At 31.5% G+C, this 20,898-nt stretch overlaps 6 protein-coding genes across 6 annotated transcripts; all 6 read left to right on the top strand.

The window, feature by feature from the left end:
* Positions 1–25: 25 nt before the first annotated feature.
* Positions 26–1,834, top strand: RTG3 (Rtg3p; the record flags this gene model as incomplete). Its single annotated transcript, XM_064858077.1, has 1 exon — positions 26–1,834. One exon carries the CDS (start codon positions 26–28, stop codon positions 1,832–1,834), a length of 1,809 nt encoding a protein of 602 aa, XP_064714784.1.
* A 501-nt stretch (positions 1,835–2,335) lies between these two features.
* SEA4 (Sea4p) lies at positions 2,336–5,335 on the top strand (the record flags this gene model as incomplete). The annotated part of the gene is made up of 1 exon (XM_064858076.1): positions 2,336–5,335. The coding sequence occupies one exon, from the start codon at positions 2,336–2,338 to the stop codon at positions 5,333–5,335; it is 3,000 nt and encodes a 999-aa protein (XP_064714783.1).
* Positions 5,336–7,347: 2,012 nt separating this feature from the next.
* On the top strand, positions 7,348–10,845 carry PKC1 (protein kinase C; the record flags this gene model as incomplete). Its single annotated transcript, XM_064858075.1, has 1 exon — positions 7,348–10,845. One exon carries the CDS (start codon positions 7,348–7,350, stop codon positions 10,843–10,845), a length of 3,498 nt encoding a protein of 1,165 aa, XP_064714782.1.
* Positions 10,846–12,648: 1,803 nt separating this feature from the next.
* On the top strand, positions 12,649–15,777 carry SRO77 (putative Rab GTPase-binding protein SRO77; the record flags this gene model as incomplete). The annotated part of the gene is made up of 1 exon (XM_064858074.1): positions 12,649–15,777. One exon carries the CDS (start codon positions 12,649–12,651, stop codon positions 15,775–15,777), a length of 3,129 nt encoding a protein of 1,042 aa, XP_064714781.1.
* Positions 15,778–16,157: 380 nt separating this feature from the next.
* On the top strand, positions 16,158–16,763 carry MIX23 (Mix23p; the record flags this gene model as incomplete). The annotated part of the gene is made up of 1 exon (XM_064858073.1): positions 16,158–16,763. One exon carries the CDS (start codon positions 16,158–16,160, stop codon positions 16,761–16,763), a length of 606 nt encoding a protein of 201 aa, XP_064714780.1.
* A 1,370-nt stretch (positions 16,764–18,133) lies between these two features.
* Positions 18,134–20,656, top strand: RNR3 (ribonucleotide-diphosphate reductase subunit RNR3; the record flags this gene model as incomplete). The annotated part of the gene is made up of 1 exon (XM_064858072.1): positions 18,134–20,656. The coding sequence occupies one exon, from the start codon at positions 18,134–18,136 to the stop codon at positions 20,654–20,656; it is 2,523 nt and encodes an 840-aa protein (XP_064714779.1).
* Between the last annotated feature and the right edge of the window lie 242 nt (positions 20,657–20,898).

Genomic DNA, 20,898 nt, shown 5'->3' with positions numbered 1-20,898 from the left:
AATTAATTAATAAAAAAGAGTGAAAATGGATGTCTCACATATCAGTCATGACGTTGATGATAATCACAGACTTTTAGAAGAAATTATGAATTTTAATATCACTAGTTCTGTTCGTAATGAGAGTAATATTAATAATAACACTGTAGTACAGAATAAATCGGGTAATTTGGTTTCATTTTTAAGAGACTCAAGTTTTTTAAATATTGAGTCATATCCACAGTTAAATTCCAAGAATATAATATCATCAGATGAAAATAACAATAAAGACTATAACGATAGTAAGAAGAAAGATGATATATTATCTGGAAATGTAGAAGATATACATGAGTTTTTAAAATTTGATATTAATACATTACAGAACAACAATATCAACACTAATAACACTAATCATGAAAATATATATCCTAATCATATTTCTCCTGCACACCAACATGAAAGATTATTATATCAGAGACAAATGAGTAGTATAAATAATAATAATAATAATAATAATAATAATAATAATAATAATAATAATAATAATAATAATAATAATAACGGTATGAGAGCTAACCATTTAACATATAGTAATGAGCATGTTGCATCATTCTTGGACGATATGTTCACCACAAGTCATTTGAATAGTGATATGAATAACAACAATATTGATGTTGTTAAAAATATCGATACTTCATTTTTAAATGACTCTGGAATGGCTCTATCTCAATCTTTATCGAAAGATTACCTCCAAAATATAAATAACGGATTTAGTTCATCACATAATACAATTAATAACCCTTCATTTTCAACAAGTATATCAAATGATAATTTAAGTTCAAGTTTTCAACAACCGCATTCACTCAACAAACTTTCCATAAATACAGATTTCTTATTCAATACACAACATATAAGCGGGATAGATGATAGTGTATTAAACTATGCAGAGGATATTACATCGTCTTTAAGCTCAAGTATTACATCGGACATAATGACACCATCTTCAAATTCATTCAATCCACAACCGTTTGAATCATTGAATGATAATACGTCCAGTATTTTAAGCACATCATTGAAATCCCCAATAACCAGCATTACAACCCCAGGTTCTTTAAGAAGTAACACTTATCTTTCTCAGTCTTCAAGACAACCAACATTTATGGGCACAACTCCAAAATCAAGACATTCCTCAAATAATAATAGTAATAATAATACCAATGGAAATAATACTTTAGATAGATTAAGCACAAGTGTTCCAAAATCGTTATCACATCTCACTACAGAAGAAAAATTACGACGTAAAAGAGACTTTCATAATGCTGTGGAAAGAAGAAGAAGGGAATTGATAAAACAAAAAATTAAGGAGTTGGGTAATCTAGTACCTCCTTCTTTATTATGTTTTGATGCAAAAGGTAAGCAAATTAAACCAAATAAAGGTATTATTTTGAATAGGACAGTAGATTATATAAATTTTTTATTGGGTGTACTAGAAGCACAAGAGAAGAAAAGATCACAATTATTATACAAAATTGACGAATTAGAAAGAATGGTAGGAAAATTAGCCATTAATAGTGATGATGATATAAAAAGGGATAAAAATATGGTTAAAATAGATAATTTGGGGCTGAAATTAGGTGATATTGATGAGCCTTCAAAATTGAATAATAATCAAAATGATACAGGTGTTGTTCATGATAATATTCATATTAAAATGGAGGGAAATAACCCACTGGTATCTGATGATTTGAAACAGTTTCTATCTGGTGATATTGCAGAGGCAGAAGATAATGCAAAGCTAATGTTTAATCATGATGAGAATAAAGATCCAACTGAATATTTATTACAGTTTGATTCATGATCAGATGAGGTTAGAGTACACCTGTATGTATTAGTTCATATTGTTTCCCTTTTTTTTTTGGTATGCTGCTGTTTTAGGTAGGCTGGTGCAGTTTTTAAAAAGTGAATAAGTGTTATTATTTAGTAGAAAATATATACAACTATACACATATATAAATGTTATATGTCAGATATACTTGTAACATTATGCGTATTACCAAGTAATAATAATATTGGTCTGGCTGCACATATTGTCATATATATATATATATATATGTCTATGTGTGTGTTTATCTTTTCTTTAAGTATGTAAAAAGTTCGGTACATGTATTTTTGAAGCTCCTGCATTATTGTTTTTTTTAATTTTTTTATATAATATGCAGGATATTGAAAGTATCATGAAGGTGGTCGATTAAAAAAGATTGTGACGATAATGATTGACTTTGTATAGGTTGATCTACTAGGCAGGGATCTAAATATTTTAATCAAGACATTTAAATATATAATCCCTCCATAATAAAATATGGGATTGATTAAAAAAGTTACAACATGGTCACAAGAAGATCAGTTAGATTACCTTTCTGTAAATCCGACAAGAGATGAAGTTACACATTATAAAGTAGATCCCTTTTTGGAATCAGATGACTCTATCACTAAATTAAATACATTAAAAGATTTTACCAATATCACATGTTTGGATTATTCGCAGTTACAAGTAGGCCAAGTAGGTGTAGGTGAGAAAGATGGGTATGTAAAAATTGTTGATGTTCTTGCGAATGAGACATTGTTGACTGTTAGGCCTAAGCAAAGAAGATGTGTAAATGCAATTGGGATAAATAATGTTGGCCTTGTTGCTATGGGTTTGGACAAGCATAAACAAGATACTTCACTCCAAGTATGGGATTTTAATTATCAAAAACAGGGTGAGGATCTTGTTAATTTATCATTTGAGTATTTTGTTAATGAATCAATCGCATCTCTGCAATTTTTAAATGATATTAGTCTTTTGGTATCTAGTACAAAATTTCTTAAAGAAATTGATTTAAGAGTTAAAACACCAGTTTATCAACATCCATCGAGGCTTTCTTATGATATTAAATTGAATCCTTTTAATTCATGGCAATTTAGTACGTATGGAGATGATGGAACTTTAGCTATTTGGGATAGAAGAAAATTATCAGGTAAAATGGGGCCAGGCGATTTAAATTTGGCTACTCCATTATTAACTTTTGACAGATTAGTTGGTGCAGGGGCAGCATCTAAAAAGTATATGAACTCTTGTTTTAGATGGTCCTCAGCACAGAATAGAGAATTTTCTACATTACATAGAGGTGACATAATAAAACGATGGAGACTTGGATCAACCATAGATACCAATGGGCAAGGCATAGTAATGGAAAATTTATTTGTCTCTACAGTACATGATGTCCCAACAACATTTGACAGAGTAGCTACATTTGATTACATTCCAAAAAGCAATCGCGGAGCAAGTTTTATATGCATGAGACAGTCTGGGACTGTATATAGAATGCCAATCACTCAATGTTACTCAAAGTCAACTTTTAGTTTTAATAATTCTTTGTTGTTATCCAATTGTGAAACACCGATCATAGATGAAGTTGTTGTTACAGAAGATATTCAAAAATCAACACTACAAAATGTTTCTACTGGAATGAAATTATTATCTTTTGAAGACTTAGGAATAAATGATGATTATATTCCAGATGAATCCAGCTCATTTTCAGAAAACGAAACTTCTGAAGATTATATCAGTAGAAATGAATCTGAAAGCAATGAATCCTTAGAAACGTTTGGACATGATACAAAATCACATAATCTGTTTGAAGATGAACATTACAATATATTTTGGAAACCTGAAAGACTTCTGCAAAAAGATATTAGTGTTATTATGAAAAAGAGAGCCATGGTAGGATATGGATTAGATCCAATGAAAACTGTAGATTTAATAGATCAATCCAAATTTTTACAAAATAATGCATACATTAGAAATACATGGAGATGGTTGGCCATTGCAAAAGCTTCTATGGATGACGGTACAATGGTCTCAGGGGATCTTGATTTAGGGTATGAAGGTATTATTGGTATATGGAGTGGGTTAAAAGGTCTTGCTAATCAAAATAGATATTTGAAAGAAGGAAGTTTGACAGATATTCAACTACAAAAGGAAATGGAAAAGATAATAAAATTGCGGAAAAAGAATAAAGCTACTACAAAAAATATAAGTTCAATGCCCAATTTTCCTAATTCATCAAAACATATTCAAAGAAAACTTTGTATGATAATATCTGGGTGGGATTTGTCACAGTCAGATTATGAAGAAAAGTATAAAATTATTATCAATAATGGCCATTATGAAAAGGCTGCGGCATGGGCAATGTTTTTTGGGGATATTCCAAAAGCAGTTGAGATTCTAGGATCAGCTAAAAGTGAAAGATTAAAATTAATTGCCACTGCGATTGCAGGGTATATGGCTTATAAAGACCAACCTGGTAATAATTCTTGGAGAGAACAATGTAGAAAAATGGCTTCTGAACTTGAGAACCCATATCTTCGAGCCATATTTGCTTTTATTGCAGATAATGATTGGTATGATGTTTTGTATGAACAAGCCATTTCTTTAAGAGAGAGACTTGGTGTCGCACTTCGATTTCTAAATGATAATGATTTAACAACATTTTTGCAAAAGACATCATCATCAGTCATTGCTAATGGTGAATTAGAAGGTTTAATCTTAACAGGTATCACTCCAAACGGTATTGATTTGTTGCAGTCATATGTGAATAAAACTAGTGATATTCAAACAGCTGCGTTAATTTCATCTTTTGGTTCACCTAGATACTTTAAGGACAAAAGAGTGGATGAATGGGTACAATCTTACAGGGAAATGCTTAATTCATGGGGATTATTTGCCATGCGTTCAAAATTTGATATTTTAAGAACAAAACTATCCACAACTAGTTCTGGAGAAATTAAAACAAGAGTGAAACCTAGACAATTGTATATTCAATGCATTAACTGTAAAAAAAACATTAATAATCCAGTTACGAAGAAGAATGGATATACTTCCAAAGGATTATTAGCAGTTTCAAAGAGAAAAATTAGTACATTTACTGATTCAAATGGTTCTCAAAAAGAGCCGCACAGATATGCGTGTCCACATTGTGGTACCTTATTTCCACGTTGTGCCATCTGTTTAATGCCACTGGGTACTTCAAATTTGCCATTTATTATTAATGGAGTAGAAAGACAACAAGATGAAGAATATGAGCTTAAAGCAAATCAAGAAGAGAATCGTTCAATGTCTGATAAAAATAATGGACTCAACAATTCAATTGCTACTGATGTGGAGTTGACAAATAAGAAAAAAATGAGATTAAATGAGTGGTTTAGTTTTTGTCTTACGTGTAATCATGGTATGCACGCTGGACATGCGGAAGAATGGTTTGCAAGACATAATATTTGTCCAACAGCAGGCTGTAATTGCCAGTGTAATAAGTACTAATATTAGAATAATATATTACTAAAAATGTGATTGTAGTTGTGAGTGTGAGTTTTGGTTGGTATATGATTAATTAGGATATATAGTTATTAGTAATACAAAGTAGAAGAGACTTTGTATAACATTAAGAAAAAAACAAATTTCTTAAGATATTTTTTCTCATAGAAGGATGCACCGAAAATGTTGTTGAATTTAATGATCGAATTTTTTAGACAGGTGTATGTTATGTAATTTGATAAAATTCTTTAATCTTTTTTTATACAAAATAAAGTGGAAATTTTGTATTGGGTAGTAGAATATAAGATTTATGTTTTAGATAGTGTATCACACACTGGGAAATATCTGTTATTTATAACATAAATGATTAATAATCTGCAGTTTATATAATACGTTTATTTAAGCAAAAGACTTTTTTCTTGAAAATTGTTTATTTTACTAGATGACTTTTCGCATTTTAAAAACTAAATTTTATATTTAGTTTTAGCAACTTCAATTTAAAATCAACAAAAAGTAATTTCAAATGAAAGAATTCTATCTTCAAGAACCATACAATTTAGCCTTAAATTAAGTTCAATAATGCTTTTGAGGATACCTCTTTTATATTTCTATATACAGTTTTAATGTAATATTCTTATCATTTTTAACTCGAAAGAACAGATTTTAAACTGAAAGCATCTTTCTTTGTTTTTTTTTTACAAGGAATATATATAAAAAGGAAGATAAGGATGAAAAAAGTTCAAACTTATTGTTTAAAAGGCTTAGTTATAGCTTTTTAAAAATAATAATAATACTTTAATGATACAAATATTACTGTTACTATTTCTGTTAATAAATTCAATTTATTCATATTTTTATGAAATTTCAAAAAAAATTTTTTTTACAAAAACAAGCTGTAGGACAACTGTGCGTCTCAAATAAAACCCATCCAGATAAAAAAAATGGAAAAAATTCGATAATTTACCTTTCCAAGTAGTTTTGAAGAATTTACTAAACAACAACATAGTACTATATCCTCTAATATCTGTAATATAGCAGTAAATAAAGCATTAATCAACCTTTTTCAAAACCAAAAAAAAGAAGTTGAACATTCCATAGTTTAAAATATTCTCTGTAGAAAGTAAAAATTGAAAGCTAATATCATTATCAGTTATAGTATATCATTAAATGATACTCACTTGCCATATGCAAAAAAAAATAAATTAATATTAGTTCTTGATGGAAATCTCTCGTCAAGCGTAAAAAAAATCATTTTTCAAAATGAGATAAGATACATAAAGTAACTGATAGTATTAGCGACAAATATATTAAGTTGTTTTTGCTTGATTTTTGTTATTTAAAGTGAAAATGTAGTTTGTATTATTACTAGCCTTTCTATAATAAAATAGTTCATTTATTTATTTTTGCAATTTTGTCCCTTAAAAAGAAATTCTGTAAAAAAAGTTCATCCTTCTTCCCTTTTTGGAAATACCAAAGATACTCCATAATAAAAAAAAATTTACATCAACTTTTTTTTTCTTTTCTTTTTACAAAATAAGTAAAGGATTGAAAAAAAAAAGTACTTGAGAAGCCATTCTTTGATTTAAAAACACATTTAAAACAGTCAAGGGAGTTCGAATAAGCTTCCTTTGGACAATTTATTTTTGCTTGATAATATTACACAAAATTTTTGATATAAGATTAACCATTGTTTCTTTTTCTTTTTATTTTTTTCTCCTTTGTTATAAAACTAATAAATACCAAAGATCAATAGACATTACAAAAGGAGAAATAAAGGTTGTTATTTATATTAGTTCCTTTTTAATAGGTGTATGCCTCGATAGTGAGTATTCAGCATTTGATAGTGACAATATAAGTTATTTTACAACTACACACACACATATATATATATTGGACTTAAGTCTACTATTTATTGACAGTACAGGAAGATATAGTGTTGAAAAACACAAAAATTCAAGACAAATAGACCAAACAAAAAGAATTTCGATAAATTATTGCTATACTTCAATATTATTACAATGCTATTGCCACAAGTTGAACAAGATATTCAGCGGAAGATCTCTGTTGAACAGAATATCATCCAAGGTGCTACTAATATGAAGAAAAAAACAAATAATACAATGGTTATTCAGCGATGTAATACAAACATTAGAGAAGCCCGTCAAAATATTGAGTATTTACAAGAAACACTGAATAAGCTGCGTTTAAACAGTATGAAAAATATGAAAGTAGACTCCAGTAAAAATGAATCATCAGACAGTGGAGAAAAAGAAAAAACCAAAAATTATGGTTATCTTTCTACTGTTTCACCTAATGAACATGTTTTTTCAAGATTGGATTTAATTAAATATGATTGTCCATCATTATCTCAAAGAATTCAATATATGTTACAACAGTTAGAATTTAAACTACACGTGGAAAAACAATATCAGGAAGCAAATACAAAATTAACGAAACTATACCAGATTGATGGTGATGAACGTAGTAGTTCTGCTGCAGAAGGAGGTGCTTTTGAGTCAAAGCATAGAATATTAATGCTTAAGAAGGCCTTAAAAAAGTATAAAGCCATTAATGTCGATTTGGATCAATATAAACATCATGATACAGAAGACTTAAATATTTCGCAACCCAAGTTTAGAAGAAAACCCTTATCAGGGATATTAACACTCCGTGTTTCTGCTATTAGGGATATTGACCATATTCAATCACCAATGTTTGCCAGATCTCCAGAAACTTTTTTTACTGTTAAAATTGATGACGTTATTAAAGCAAGATCAAAACCTGTAAGGAACGATAGATGGCAAGAAGATTTTCAAATACAAGTCAATAAAAGTAATGAAGTGGAAATAACCATCTATGATAGGGTTAATAATGTTGTAACACCTGTTGCTGTTATGTGGCTTCAATTAGCAGACATAGCCGAAGAAATTCGTAAAAAAAAAGTCAACCAAACAAATGGTCAACAAGGTTGGGTTAAAGCATCCAAGGTTGCTCCTGATAATATCAACACCTTTTTAGAGGACAATAAAGTTAATGAAGATACTCGTATCCCTTCAATAACTACCACTACTTCCACTAATAATCATTCACAGAACAATGACGTTTTGACAGATCCAATAACAGTAAATCAATGGTTTATTTTGGAACCTGCAGGTCAAATTCATTTATATCTTGGCTTTCATAAGACAGACTCTACAACAAGGAAAAATCATGCAGGTGGGTTACATCGTCATGGTGCAATTATTAATAGAAACGAGGAGGTTTTTGAACAACATGGTCATCACTTCGTTCAAAAATCCTTTTACAATATTATGTGTTGTGCTTATTGTGGTGAATTTTTAAGATACAGTGGTTTCCAATGTCAAGATTGTAAATTCTTATGTCATAAGAAATGTTACACCAATGTTGTAACAAAGTGTATTGCCAAGACAACTACTGATTCGGATAGTGAAGAGACCAAATTAAATCATAATATTCCCCACAGATTCGAGCCTTCTCCTAATCGTGGGACCAAGTGGTGTTGCCACTGTGGTTACATTTTACCATGGAGCAAACATAAGGTTCGTAAATGTAGCGAATGTGGTATCATGTGTCATGCAGACTGTGCTCACTTAGTACCTGATTTCTGTGGGATGTCTATGGAAATGGCAAATAAGATTTTAAGAACTATTCAAGACACTCAACGTAATCAGGAAAAGAAGAAGAAACTTCCAGCTTCTTCTGAAACATCTACGTGGATGACCACTACAGCCAGAGAAACTTCAAAAAACAAAATTGGGAATGTGGAAGAAAAGAGACTTTCAAGATATGACATGCTTACAGAAGAATCTGATCGGAATGTACCTTCTTCGTCTTTTTCAATTGATCATAATGATGATAATAAAAATATTTTGATAGAAAGCAGTAGACTATCGTCGAAAAATAAGAAGGATTCAATTCAAGAGAAGGCATATGAATACAATCAGAGTAATGAGGCATACTTAAATTTCACAAATAATGCTGTTGCAGGTAATTCTTCAACTGATACAACTGTGCAAACATTAGATCCATCTATAAATAAAAATGAACCAATTTCTATGAAACTACCCTCAGACTTTAGTTCAATAACTTTTAATAATAAGGAGACTGTTTTTGAAGATGAAACAACTTATCAACAACAAGATGCATTATGGGAAAAAAAGAATCATAATATAGAAATGGCAATTAAACAAGAATATAATGAATTTCATAAAGCAATTAGTGAAGGTGATGTGAATATTGAATCACAAACTGGCCATCATCAAAACGATTACCATTCTACTATTAATTCTACAACTACCACTATAAAATCAAATCCCTTCCGTGAAATGAATAATGAAACATTCCACCAGGAACAACAACAAATTATTACTCCAACTGTTTCCACTGATACAGCGCTATTACAAATTTCAAATAATGTAGAGAACACTCAGGTTTCACCAATAAAATCACAACAAATTACAAAACATAGAAGAAAAGTGCCCAAACGTCGTAAAGTATCTTTAGACAATTTTATTCTTTTAAAAGTATTAGGTAAAGGTAACTTTGGTAAAGTCATACTTTCTAAATCAAAAAATACTAATAGATTGTGTGCAATCAAAGTATTAAAAAAGGATAGCATTCTTCAAAACCACGATATCGAAAGTGCAAGAACAGAAAAAAAAGTTTTTTTGCTAGCAACAAAGACCAAACATCCTTTCTTAACCAATTTATACTGTTCATTTCAAACGGAAAATAGAATATATTTTGCTATGGAATTTATTGGGGGTGGTGATTTAATGTGGCATGTTCAAAATCAAAGATTATCTGTTAGAAGAGCGAAATTTTATGCAGCAGAGGTATTATTGGCATTAAAATATTTCCATGATAATGGTATAATTTATCGTGATTTAAAATTAGAAAATATATTATTGACGCCTGAGGGCCATATCAAGATTGCAGATTACGGTTTATGTAAGGATGAAATGTGGTATGGTAGCAAAACATCTACATTTTGTGGTACACCGGAGTTTATGGCACCTGAGATTTTAAAGGATCAAGAATATACAAGGGCAGTAGATTGGTGGGCTTTTGGTATTCTACTCTATCAAATGTTGTTATGTCAATCACCATTTTCTGGTGATGATGAGGATGAAGTATTTAATGCAATCTTAACTGATGAACCATTGTACCCTATTGATATGGCTGGTGATATTGTACAAATATTCCAAGGTTTATTGGCAAAGGACCCTACACATCGTCTTGGTGGTGGTCCCCGTGATGCATTAGAAGTGATGGAAGAGTCATTCTTCCACAACATTGATTTTGATGATATATTAAATTTAAGAGTAGAGCCCCCATATATCCCCAAAATTAAGTCTGCAGAAGACACTTCTTATTTCGAACAAGAATTCACGTCTGCTCCACCAACGCTAACACCAATACCATCAGTATTAACTACTTCTCAACAAGAGGAATTTCGGGGATTCTCATTCATGCCTGATGATCTTGAATTATAGTAAGTGCTTTGCACGTTACACCTAATGGTATAAACCCATTTTTTGAAACCTGTATAAGCTTTCCTGCATGTATTATTTTTTTTACTATTAGACACTATTATAAGATCAGCAAAAATAAATATATAAATCATATATCCATTGCTTTTTCTTAGTCTGGGAAACATTATGTCTTACATTAGAGTATTATACTAATAAGTATATATTTGGAAATAACTGTAGTTTCTTACAGCTTTGTCTGCAGAACAATACTTTTGTGGATTGCAAGTAATAAATTTTTAGGATCTTCTTGTGCCCTAAAGAAATTAAAAAGTGCAAATTTACCCTCAGACTGCCAATCTCGTTTCTTTTTTCCTCCCTCCTCTGATAATTTTTTGATGAGGGCTTGAAAATTTTTTTTTTTGTAAGAAACCAAAAAAATAAGAATAAGAGAAAACAGAAAAGAAAAGCAATTCCAACAACTTAAACAGAAAACATATATAAAGACCACGGAGTGTTTGGTAAAGCACAATTTCGTCTTCCATTCCATCTCCTCTTTCTTCTTTGTTTCCCTTCCTCCTTTTACTTTCCTTTCCCTCTTATTAAAAAGACCGTCGACGTACTTCAGTATGTTATATACCCATAAATTTTTATTATAATAATGTGTATTTGTTGTTAAGTTCAAGTCTGGTGTAACAGACTTTTATAAGTATCAACTATGAACTCAATGAAATGTGCATTATTTCCTGGTCTTTATTGCAACTAGCCTCCATAGAATGACTTTTTTTTGTTTTTAATGGATTTATTTGACTAACACCTTCGACAGTAGGATCATTTCTATAGGAATCGTCACTCTTTGGCTCTTCAAAAAAGTCACTGAATCCAACTTGGTTGATGAGTCGCATAGCCTTCCTACCCGAGAGTGAGACTTCAAATTTACTCAATTTAAAAGCAAACATTAGCTTGGTCCGCAATCCTTAGCGGTTCGGCCATCTAATATTTTAAATTATCAAACTAAATTTGATTTTGCCGGTTGCGAGCAGACCTATTATTGGGTCTATATAATTAATTGGCGCGATGATCTTTACCCTTTCTATGTACATCTCTTGTGGATGGGATAGAATATTGGGTGGGTGGGAATGGTAGTCTGACAAGTTTTTTTCATGTATATATATATTTCAATATTTTCCTTCTAACTTCAATCTGTATCAAAGGTTTGATCAGTAACTTAGAGGGGATTAGTTGAATGATAGGTAACTGTAGTTGTGTGCTTGTTGAGTTGAATAGTTGTATAGATGTATGTTTGTGTATCTATGTATATGTGTAATAGCTAAGGTTAGTTTTCAAAACTGCTTGGACTGGTGGTGCCTGTATACTCTATGCCTTTTCGTCGTTTTGTGTTTTATAGCCTCGTTTATTATCTAGGGAGGTTCATCTCTTGTCTTTGGTTTGATTTGAGCTTTTCTTTAATGGCGAAATCGTAAACCGAAATATTGTTGAAAATAAGTAGAAATAGAAGAAGAAGTAGTAGAAGAAGAAGAAGCTAAATATAACTCTTTTTCAATTAACTTTATCTTGAATGAGAAACATTAAAGCAAATATGCTACTGAAGTGACTAAATAATTGAGCAATATTATTTATAAATAGGGACTCTTCATATCATCAAGGGAATAAAAAAAGAATTAAAAGTTTAAGTTTTTCACACTTTTTTAAGGCATATTAGACAACAACAATAACAACATACTATACTTATTGTATTAAATAAATAAAACAGTTTTACACAGTCTTTCGTTTAATTCCACTTTGGATTTAAATAAATTACACAAAATGTTTAAAGGAAGTTCATTTAAAAAGGTTTCTAATGCCTTTAAATCACCAAAACTGTCTGGTAGTAAAAGTGATCCAGATACTGATGGAGGCAAATTTAGTGATAGATTCAAAATACAAACACCAAAATTGGACAAAGATACATTTAAAAGTGTTTCTACATCCATAAAGGAACAAACTCTAAACAATACGGAATTAAAGGTTTTTGATGCATCGCTGATAACTAAACTAGGTATTAAAGGTAAAATCACCAATGTAGTCTATGATTACACTCAAGGCTTAATGGCAGTGGCTACAAGTAGTTCCAAAATACATATATTTGGTCAAAAAAATATTGAGATTATATTTGCATTGAATAATAAGACCACTGTTAAATCAATGAAATTTGTTAAGGGGATATATATGGTGATTGTGGACAATAAAGATACTATTATAATATACTCACTATTTTCTAAACAAATACTGGCCACTGTATACTGTCCAAGCAAGATTACTTGTATTGAAACTGATCCATCTGTGGACTGGATCTTATTGGGCTTACAAAGTGGTTCTATTATTATCTATGATGTTGATAGAAACCAGTTCTCTGATGTTAAAATTGAAAATTTGCAGAAGAGTCAATTTTTCACAAAGATCCCGCTATCTCCTATCGTATCTATCTCATGGAATCCAAGAGATCTTGGAACAATACTAATATCTTATGAACTTGTTACTGTTACATATTCTTTTGTTGAAGGTATTACTAAACAAGAGTTTATTTACAAAATTCCTCCTTATGCACCTGGTGGTGATTTTACTGCGGATATAAGTCGAGAACGTATCCCAAAAGTAATACAATCTTTATATCATCCCAATTCTCTTCATATATTAACTGTTCACGAGGATAATTCCATGGTGTTTTGGGACGCTAATACAGGTAAACTTATACAAGCAAGGACACTTTATGAAACAAATGTGAACGCTGTCCAAAAAGATGATGATTTCAACAAAGCAAATACATATGTACCAAAGATCTTTAAAGTAGCCTGGATATGTCAACATAATCCTGAGTATACATCCCTGATAATTGCTACAAGACCATCGTCCTCTACAAATCATCATGATGAAATATCTCAAGGAATTTGCATTGTCGATTTAGGTGGCACACCTTTATATTCTGTTACGTCATATGATGCCATGAGCAAATATTATGCAAACACACGTCAAGAAAAAATGTGCCCTATTATTAACAAATCATCCATAGTAGATATCACACCCATTGCTACATCATCCCCATATTTTGCTGGAGGTCATGCAGCCTCTTGCATCCTAGTCCTTTTAGAAAATGGAGAAATGGACACACTTTTAAGTTCCTCAGGATTATATACTTCAAAAGCGTCATTATTACCGCAAAATTTATCACTATGTAGACCATATGCAACTACTACATCAGCAGTCTCAGTACCAAGTAAATTATGGCTGGGCATGATGGCAAGCAACTCTAAATATGATGGTTTATTAAGAGGTGGTATAGTTAATAAGAAGGGTCTTAAAGTAAAAAATATAAGAAATGTCCTTATATCCGGTCACATTAATGGTGCTGTAAGACTATGGGATGCATGCGCTAATGAACTGGATGAAAGTGCAGTTTTTGAAATTAATATTTCTAGAATCTTGAACAGGTCTAACGATGTTAGTATAGATAAAATATCTTTTGCTCCTGAAACTCTAGAATTGGCTGTTGCTGCAGTTAATGGTGATGTTGTTTTGTTTAAGTATGAGGTAAATCAATTTTTTGATCCACAAGGTGAAAAAGTTGACAAATCACTTGACCTCAGTTTCAGTCGTTTTTCTATTGAAGATATCAATGAGCCCTTGATCGACGTAAGGGATAGATCACCATCAAACACTAGACAAGGTATCATGCCCGGATGTGTTATCCGACTAAGAAGAGGTAGTGTAACAGCTTTACAGCATAGTAATATAGGGTTTGTAGGTATAGCCTATGCCAACGGTGACATAACGGTGATAGATAGACGTGGTCCAGCTATTATTTATTTAGAAAACCTAGACAATCTTGTTAGAAGAAAATGTACCGTAGTTACCAGTATTGAATTTGAAATACTACAATATAGGAATGACAATTATTCAAGCATCTTAATGTTGTGCGGCACCGACTGTGGTGAACTGATTGTCAATAAAATTTTACCAGCTGCTGGTGGTAGATTTTATGTTGAAAATGTGGATGTTATCAGGACTGGGGATCGTTCGCCTGTTTCAAAGATTTTAGCGATAGCTAATGAGACTGGGTTCAGTTGTGAAGCTACTGTTTCGAAGATGCAAAGTTTAACAAAAGGTGATTTAACACCAGGAAGCATTATTACAATAGGGTCTCATGACGTTAGAACTGTACCATTAAATTCTACAAAGCAAAATGTTAAATCTTTTAAACATAATATTGCATCTGTCGGCCTATCATATGCATCTTATGAAAATTCTAAAAATGAATTTAAGATTAAATCGTATGTCATTGTATACCTAACAAATGGTAGTATTAAGATATTAAACAGTCAAGATTTAAAAGAAGTTAAAACATTGCATTCACCAATTCCTGTCCATACAAAATATGTGATGCAGTCATCTGTCTTAAAAGATGGGGATATATTTGCAAGAACTGATGACTATGAGGTTGTTTTAGTATCAACTGTGAACAAACAATCATTGGTGCAGGATGATAGTAAACTTTATAATCCAAATTTAAGGATATCAGCCAGACCACAAGTAAATTCTTTACAATGGGCAAGAGGCACAATATATTGTACATCTGAACAATTAGATGAAGTTCTTGGTGGCTCAAAGAGACCTTTATCGAAATACCAAGAGAGTGAAATTGCAAAGGGTACATTGTCCCGAGATAAACCAAAAGGAAATCAAATGGAATCCTCCGAACATCATTATGTCAAACCAGTGAGACATGTTGGGAGGAGTAGTGGATATGGTATTTTAAAAGGAGTATCTCGAACCCTAGAGACACAGTGGGATTCTTTGGAATCACAATTTAATGATTATGCTACAGCCTTTGGGGAAGGTATGAATGATGCTATGGAACAAACTGGAAAAGACATTGTAAAAGGATCTTTTGGAATTTGAACAGATAGGCACTGTTTTGACAATATAAATAGGGAGTCATATATATCTGTAAATATATATGTTTATGTATATGTATAAAATTATTCTTTTTGTTTTATTTTATTTAACTTTTTTTTGAACTTGAGAAAACTTTTTTATTCGAGGATTTTTACAAGGTGAAATGATGGAACAGAGGGATGCTTTTAAGTAGTGAGAAGAATAAAAAAAATATTAGGATTCATTGACTAATGAAGGGTTCAATAGTAGCATATACATAGGCAGTGTATAGATTACAGAAATTTAAAAGAAAAAAAAATTCATTAAAACATTTTGATATTAATAAGAAGACAATTAATCAATCAAATTTTTATCCCTTTAAGTACAGTTATTTTCTTCAAGTCATGGAAGATTCGATTACTTTAAGTGCACCTGCTATAGATTCAGAAAATATTAAAGAATATAATCTAAATTTTGCTACAGGTGATAAGACAGTTTCACAAATAACATTAACTAGACATCAATGTATTGAACCAAGTTTATTAGATTCATTTTTAAGGACACTACGACATCAAAGTGATGATACTATTAAAGCTAAAATTAATAATTATACTCGAAGTGGATCAACCAATGTTGAGAAATTGGAACTCTGTAACACTTTTGTTAAAGAAGAATTGTATCCGAATTGGGAGGTCAGACATAAAGCGATCAAATTTTGTGAGCAGCAGGCAAATAAAATGAAAATAGAATTAGTCGATAAACACCTAGATAGACCAGATAAAAAGGAATACAATTTGCGACTAGATCCATATGCTGAGAAGGCGGCTAAGGAAGAATATGAATCACATTTTAAAGACTTAGATAATGTTACCCAATGGGTAGAGAATAATAAAATGGTAGAATCAATTTTACAAAATACAAGTGATTCCATATTAAAACAGCGTTGCCATGCAAACCGTGAGTATTTGCAAATATTCTGGGACAATATAGATAAGATGACTGAATATTGATTGTTAAATTTACTCCTAAACATGAACTAGGTATATACATACATCAAGCTCGAATTTTGACCATTTAAGACTGTAAATAATACTTCTTTCCTCTTCCTCTCCACCAAAAAAAGAAAAAGGCAGAGAAAAGCAGAAGAAAGACTTATTAGCTATTAAATTCTACTCCATAAAACATGAACATGTGTAATGAATAAGTTATGTAATTTAAGAACCATGAATATAAAGATTTAAATACCTAAAAGTATAATATCTTTGCGAGTAGGCTAGTCAAGGAATAAACAAGTCAAAAGAAAAGAAAAAAGGAAAAAAAGAAGAAAACAGAACCAACTTAAGAAACATATACCTGAGTAATCATTCAATAACCAACTGGGTTTATCCTATAGTCTTTTGTTTTTTCTTTTTTTTCGTTTATTTATTGGAGACAAAGCATAATTCACTTAATCAAGTTATAGATGAAGTAGCCACAGATATTGACACAGGATATTGCCAGTAATAATGGTAATTAGTGTGCCGATCACCTGAGTGAAAAATTGCCATGTTAAACGATACGTTCACCTTGTTTTCTAATTGTAGTAATTGATACCACTAATAATTCAATCTAATTTGTCTCTTTTCTTTTTTTCTCATCGTTTCTTTTTTTCTTCTGTTCCTATGGTAACGCTCACAAACAAAAAAAGAAACGATGAGAAAAAAAAGAAAAGAGAAATAACGCGTTGCTATAGCGATTATGTTGGTTGCGTAAATTGGGAAACCATAGCAACGCCAAAAGGATAATATGGCCTATTGTGTTAGTTATTATTTTAACCTAGTGCTGGGTTCCAATTTTCCTTTCTGAGTAGAAAATAGACAGATATTCTTTCAAAGTTACTTACTATCACTTGATTATATACTCGACTATTATATTCATATCTTGTATTTTGGTGTCATTGAATCTCACATTCCTTCCCACCACCCCACGTCACTTCACTTCACTTAACTTCACTTCACTTGATTTCACATTTTATTTAATTATAACTCAGTTGTGTATTTTTGTTGAATATTACTTTCGAAACAAAAAAAAAACATATATAAAAGCCCTTCAAATCTATAAAGGAACCAGAAATATTTTAAATGTTTTCTGTTTTTCTTTTACATATATACTATATAAGTTATAGACATCTCCATTTATTTATTTATCATAAATAGAAGACAGCATCAATTAAGAAGGCTATTAAGATTGTCTAATTGTTCTCATATATTATTTTTCTTCCCACTCTTCCCCTCCCTTTCCCTTCATTTTTTATTTTTTATTTTTTATTTTTTTTATTGTAAAAGATATTACTAGTATTACTACTACTGCTACCACTACTATTATTATTATTATTGTCGCAATGTATGTCATTAAGAGAGATGGTCGTAAAGAACCAGTTCGTTTTGATAAAATTACATCTAGAATTACTCGTTTATGTTACGGATTAGATTCAGATCATATCGATGCCGTGAAAGTGACTCAAAGAATCATTTCTGGTATCTATGAAGGTGTAACAACTGCTGAATTAGACAATTTAGCTGCTGAGACAGCCGCATATATGACTACTATTCATCCAGATTATGGGACTTTAGCTGCTAGACTTGCTATTTCAAATCTACATAAACAAACTACAAAACGGTTCTCCCAAGTTATCGCTGATTTATATCATTGGATAAATCCCGCCACTGGGAAACATGCCCCTATGATTTCTAAAAAAGTTTATGATATTGTCATGGAACATAAAGACCTGCTAAACTCGACTATCGTCTATGATAGAGACTACTCCTACAATTATTTTGGATTTAAGACTTTAGAACGTTCTTACCTATTGAAAATCGATGGGAAGGTTGCTGAACGTCCACAACATTTATTAATGAGGGTGGCTTTAGGTATTCATTTAGATGATATTGACTCTGTTATCGAAACCTATAATTTAATGTCTTTAAGGTATTTTACACATGCCTCCCCTACTTTGTTCAATGCAGGTACTCCAAAATCTCAAATGTCTTCCTGTTTTTTAGTTGCTATGAAGGAGGATTCTATTGAAGGTATATTTGACACTTTAAAGGAATGTGCTATGATATCTAAAACTGCAGGTGGTATCGGTGTACATATCCACGACATTCGTTCCACAGGTTCCTATATTGCTGGTACAAATGGTAACTCCAATGGTATCATCCCAATGCTTCGTGTCTTCAATAATACGTCGCGTTATGTTGATCAAGGTGGTAATAAAAGACCAGGTGCCTTTGCAATCTATTTAGAGCCTTGGCATGCGGATATTTTTGATTTCATTGATATTAGAAAGAACCATGGTAAAGAAGAAATTAGAGCAAGAGATTTGTTTCCTGCTTTATGGATTCCTGATCTATTTATGAAACGTGTAGAAGCTAATGGTAATTGGACACTGTTCTCACCAAATGATGCTCCAGGACTATCTGATGTCTATGGTGAAGAATTCGAAGCTTTATATGAACGTTACGAAAAGGAAGGTCGTGGTACTACCATCAAAGCACATAAATTATGGTACTCTATCTTAGAAGCTCAAACAGAAACAGGTACACCATTCATGATTTATAAGGATTCATGCAACTCCAAATCTAACCAAAAAAATCTAGGTACTATTAAATCTTCCAATTTATGTTGTGAAATTGTCGAATACTCTTCCCCAGATGAAACAGCAGTCTGTAACTTAGCTTCCGTCTGTTTGCCTGCCTTTATTGAATTCTCAGAAGATGGTAAGACTTCCACTTATAATTTTGATAAATTACATGAAATTACTAAAGTGGTAACCGTCAATTTGAATAGAGTCATTGATAATAACTACTATCCTGTACCAGAGGCTAGAAATTCCAACGAAAGGCACAGACCAATTGCTTTAGGTGTTCAAGGTCTAGCAGATGTTTATATGCTGCTCCGTTTGCCATTCGAATCTGAAGGAGCTCGGACCTTGAATAAACAAATCTTTGAAACAATATACCACGCGTCTTTAGAAGCTTCCTGTGAGTTAGCTCAAAAAGAAGGTACTTATCAATCTTGGGAAGGCTGTCCAGCTTCTAAAGGTATCTTACAAATGGATATGTGGAACGCAGAACCATTTGGTTTATGGGACTGGGGCTCATTAAGAAAACAAATAATGGAACATGGGTTAAGAAATTCATTAACCATGGCTCCTATGCCAACTGCATCTACTTCTCAAATCATGGGTTTTAATGAATGTTTTGAACCGGTCACTTCTAACATGTATCAACGTCGTGTTCTTTCTGGTGAATTCCAAGTGGTTAATCCTTACTTATTACGTGATTTAGTTGATTTGGGTATATGGGATGAATCTATGAAACAACATTTAATTACTGCTAATGGTTCTATCCAAGGTTTAAATGTACCACAAGAACTAAAAGATTTGTATAAAACTGTTTGGGAAATTTCTCAGAAAACAATCATTGATATGGCTGCAGATCGTTCAATTTATATTGACCAATCTCATTCCTTGAATCTATTCTTACGTGCACCAACAATGGGTAAGATTACAAGTATGCACTTCTATGGTTGGAAAAAGGGTTTGAAGACAGGTATGTACTATTTGAGAACACAAGCCGCATCAGCTGCAATCCAATTCACTATTGATCAAAAAGTAGCTGCACAAGCAATGAACAAAGTCGCCGATATTTCCAACTTGAATCGTCCTGTATATGTCCCACAAGGTACAAGCTACACAGAGAGCTTAAAAAATACAGCTACACTACAGGAACCAGTACTTGAAAAGGATTTAGCTAATTTAAAGTTAGAGGAACAACATTTACAAACACCAAATGAAATGTCTACTCAAAAATTAGGAAATCAAATAACACCTATAGCTATTGCTGAGCCCGTTCAAGTCTAGAATATTTGAATGTGATATTTTGCTCCGTTATGTAGAATTTATATACGTATATAATTTTGTAAATTGAAAAGTGTTAATCTAATAATTATCTATCATTACTCATACCTCTTTCATTCAAAATTTTCATTCTCAGTGCAATGTGAGGATGTCTGGACTTAATATCATCATTTTGTTTTACTTTTTTTCACGTTTAAATAGGAAAGCTTCTTTCAAGAATTATCAACAAAAAAGAACTTAAAGAA

The sequence above is a fragment of the Arxiozyma heterogenica genome (genome assembly GCF_036370985.1).
Source record: "Arxiozyma heterogenica strain weizmannii chromosome Unknown scaffold_17, whole genome shotgun sequence".
Classification (NCBI taxonomy): domain Eukaryota; kingdom Fungi; phylum Ascomycota; class Saccharomycetes; order Saccharomycetales; family Saccharomycetaceae; genus Arxiozyma; species Arxiozyma heterogenica.
This window is presented reverse-complemented; position numbering and strand designations above follow the sequence as displayed.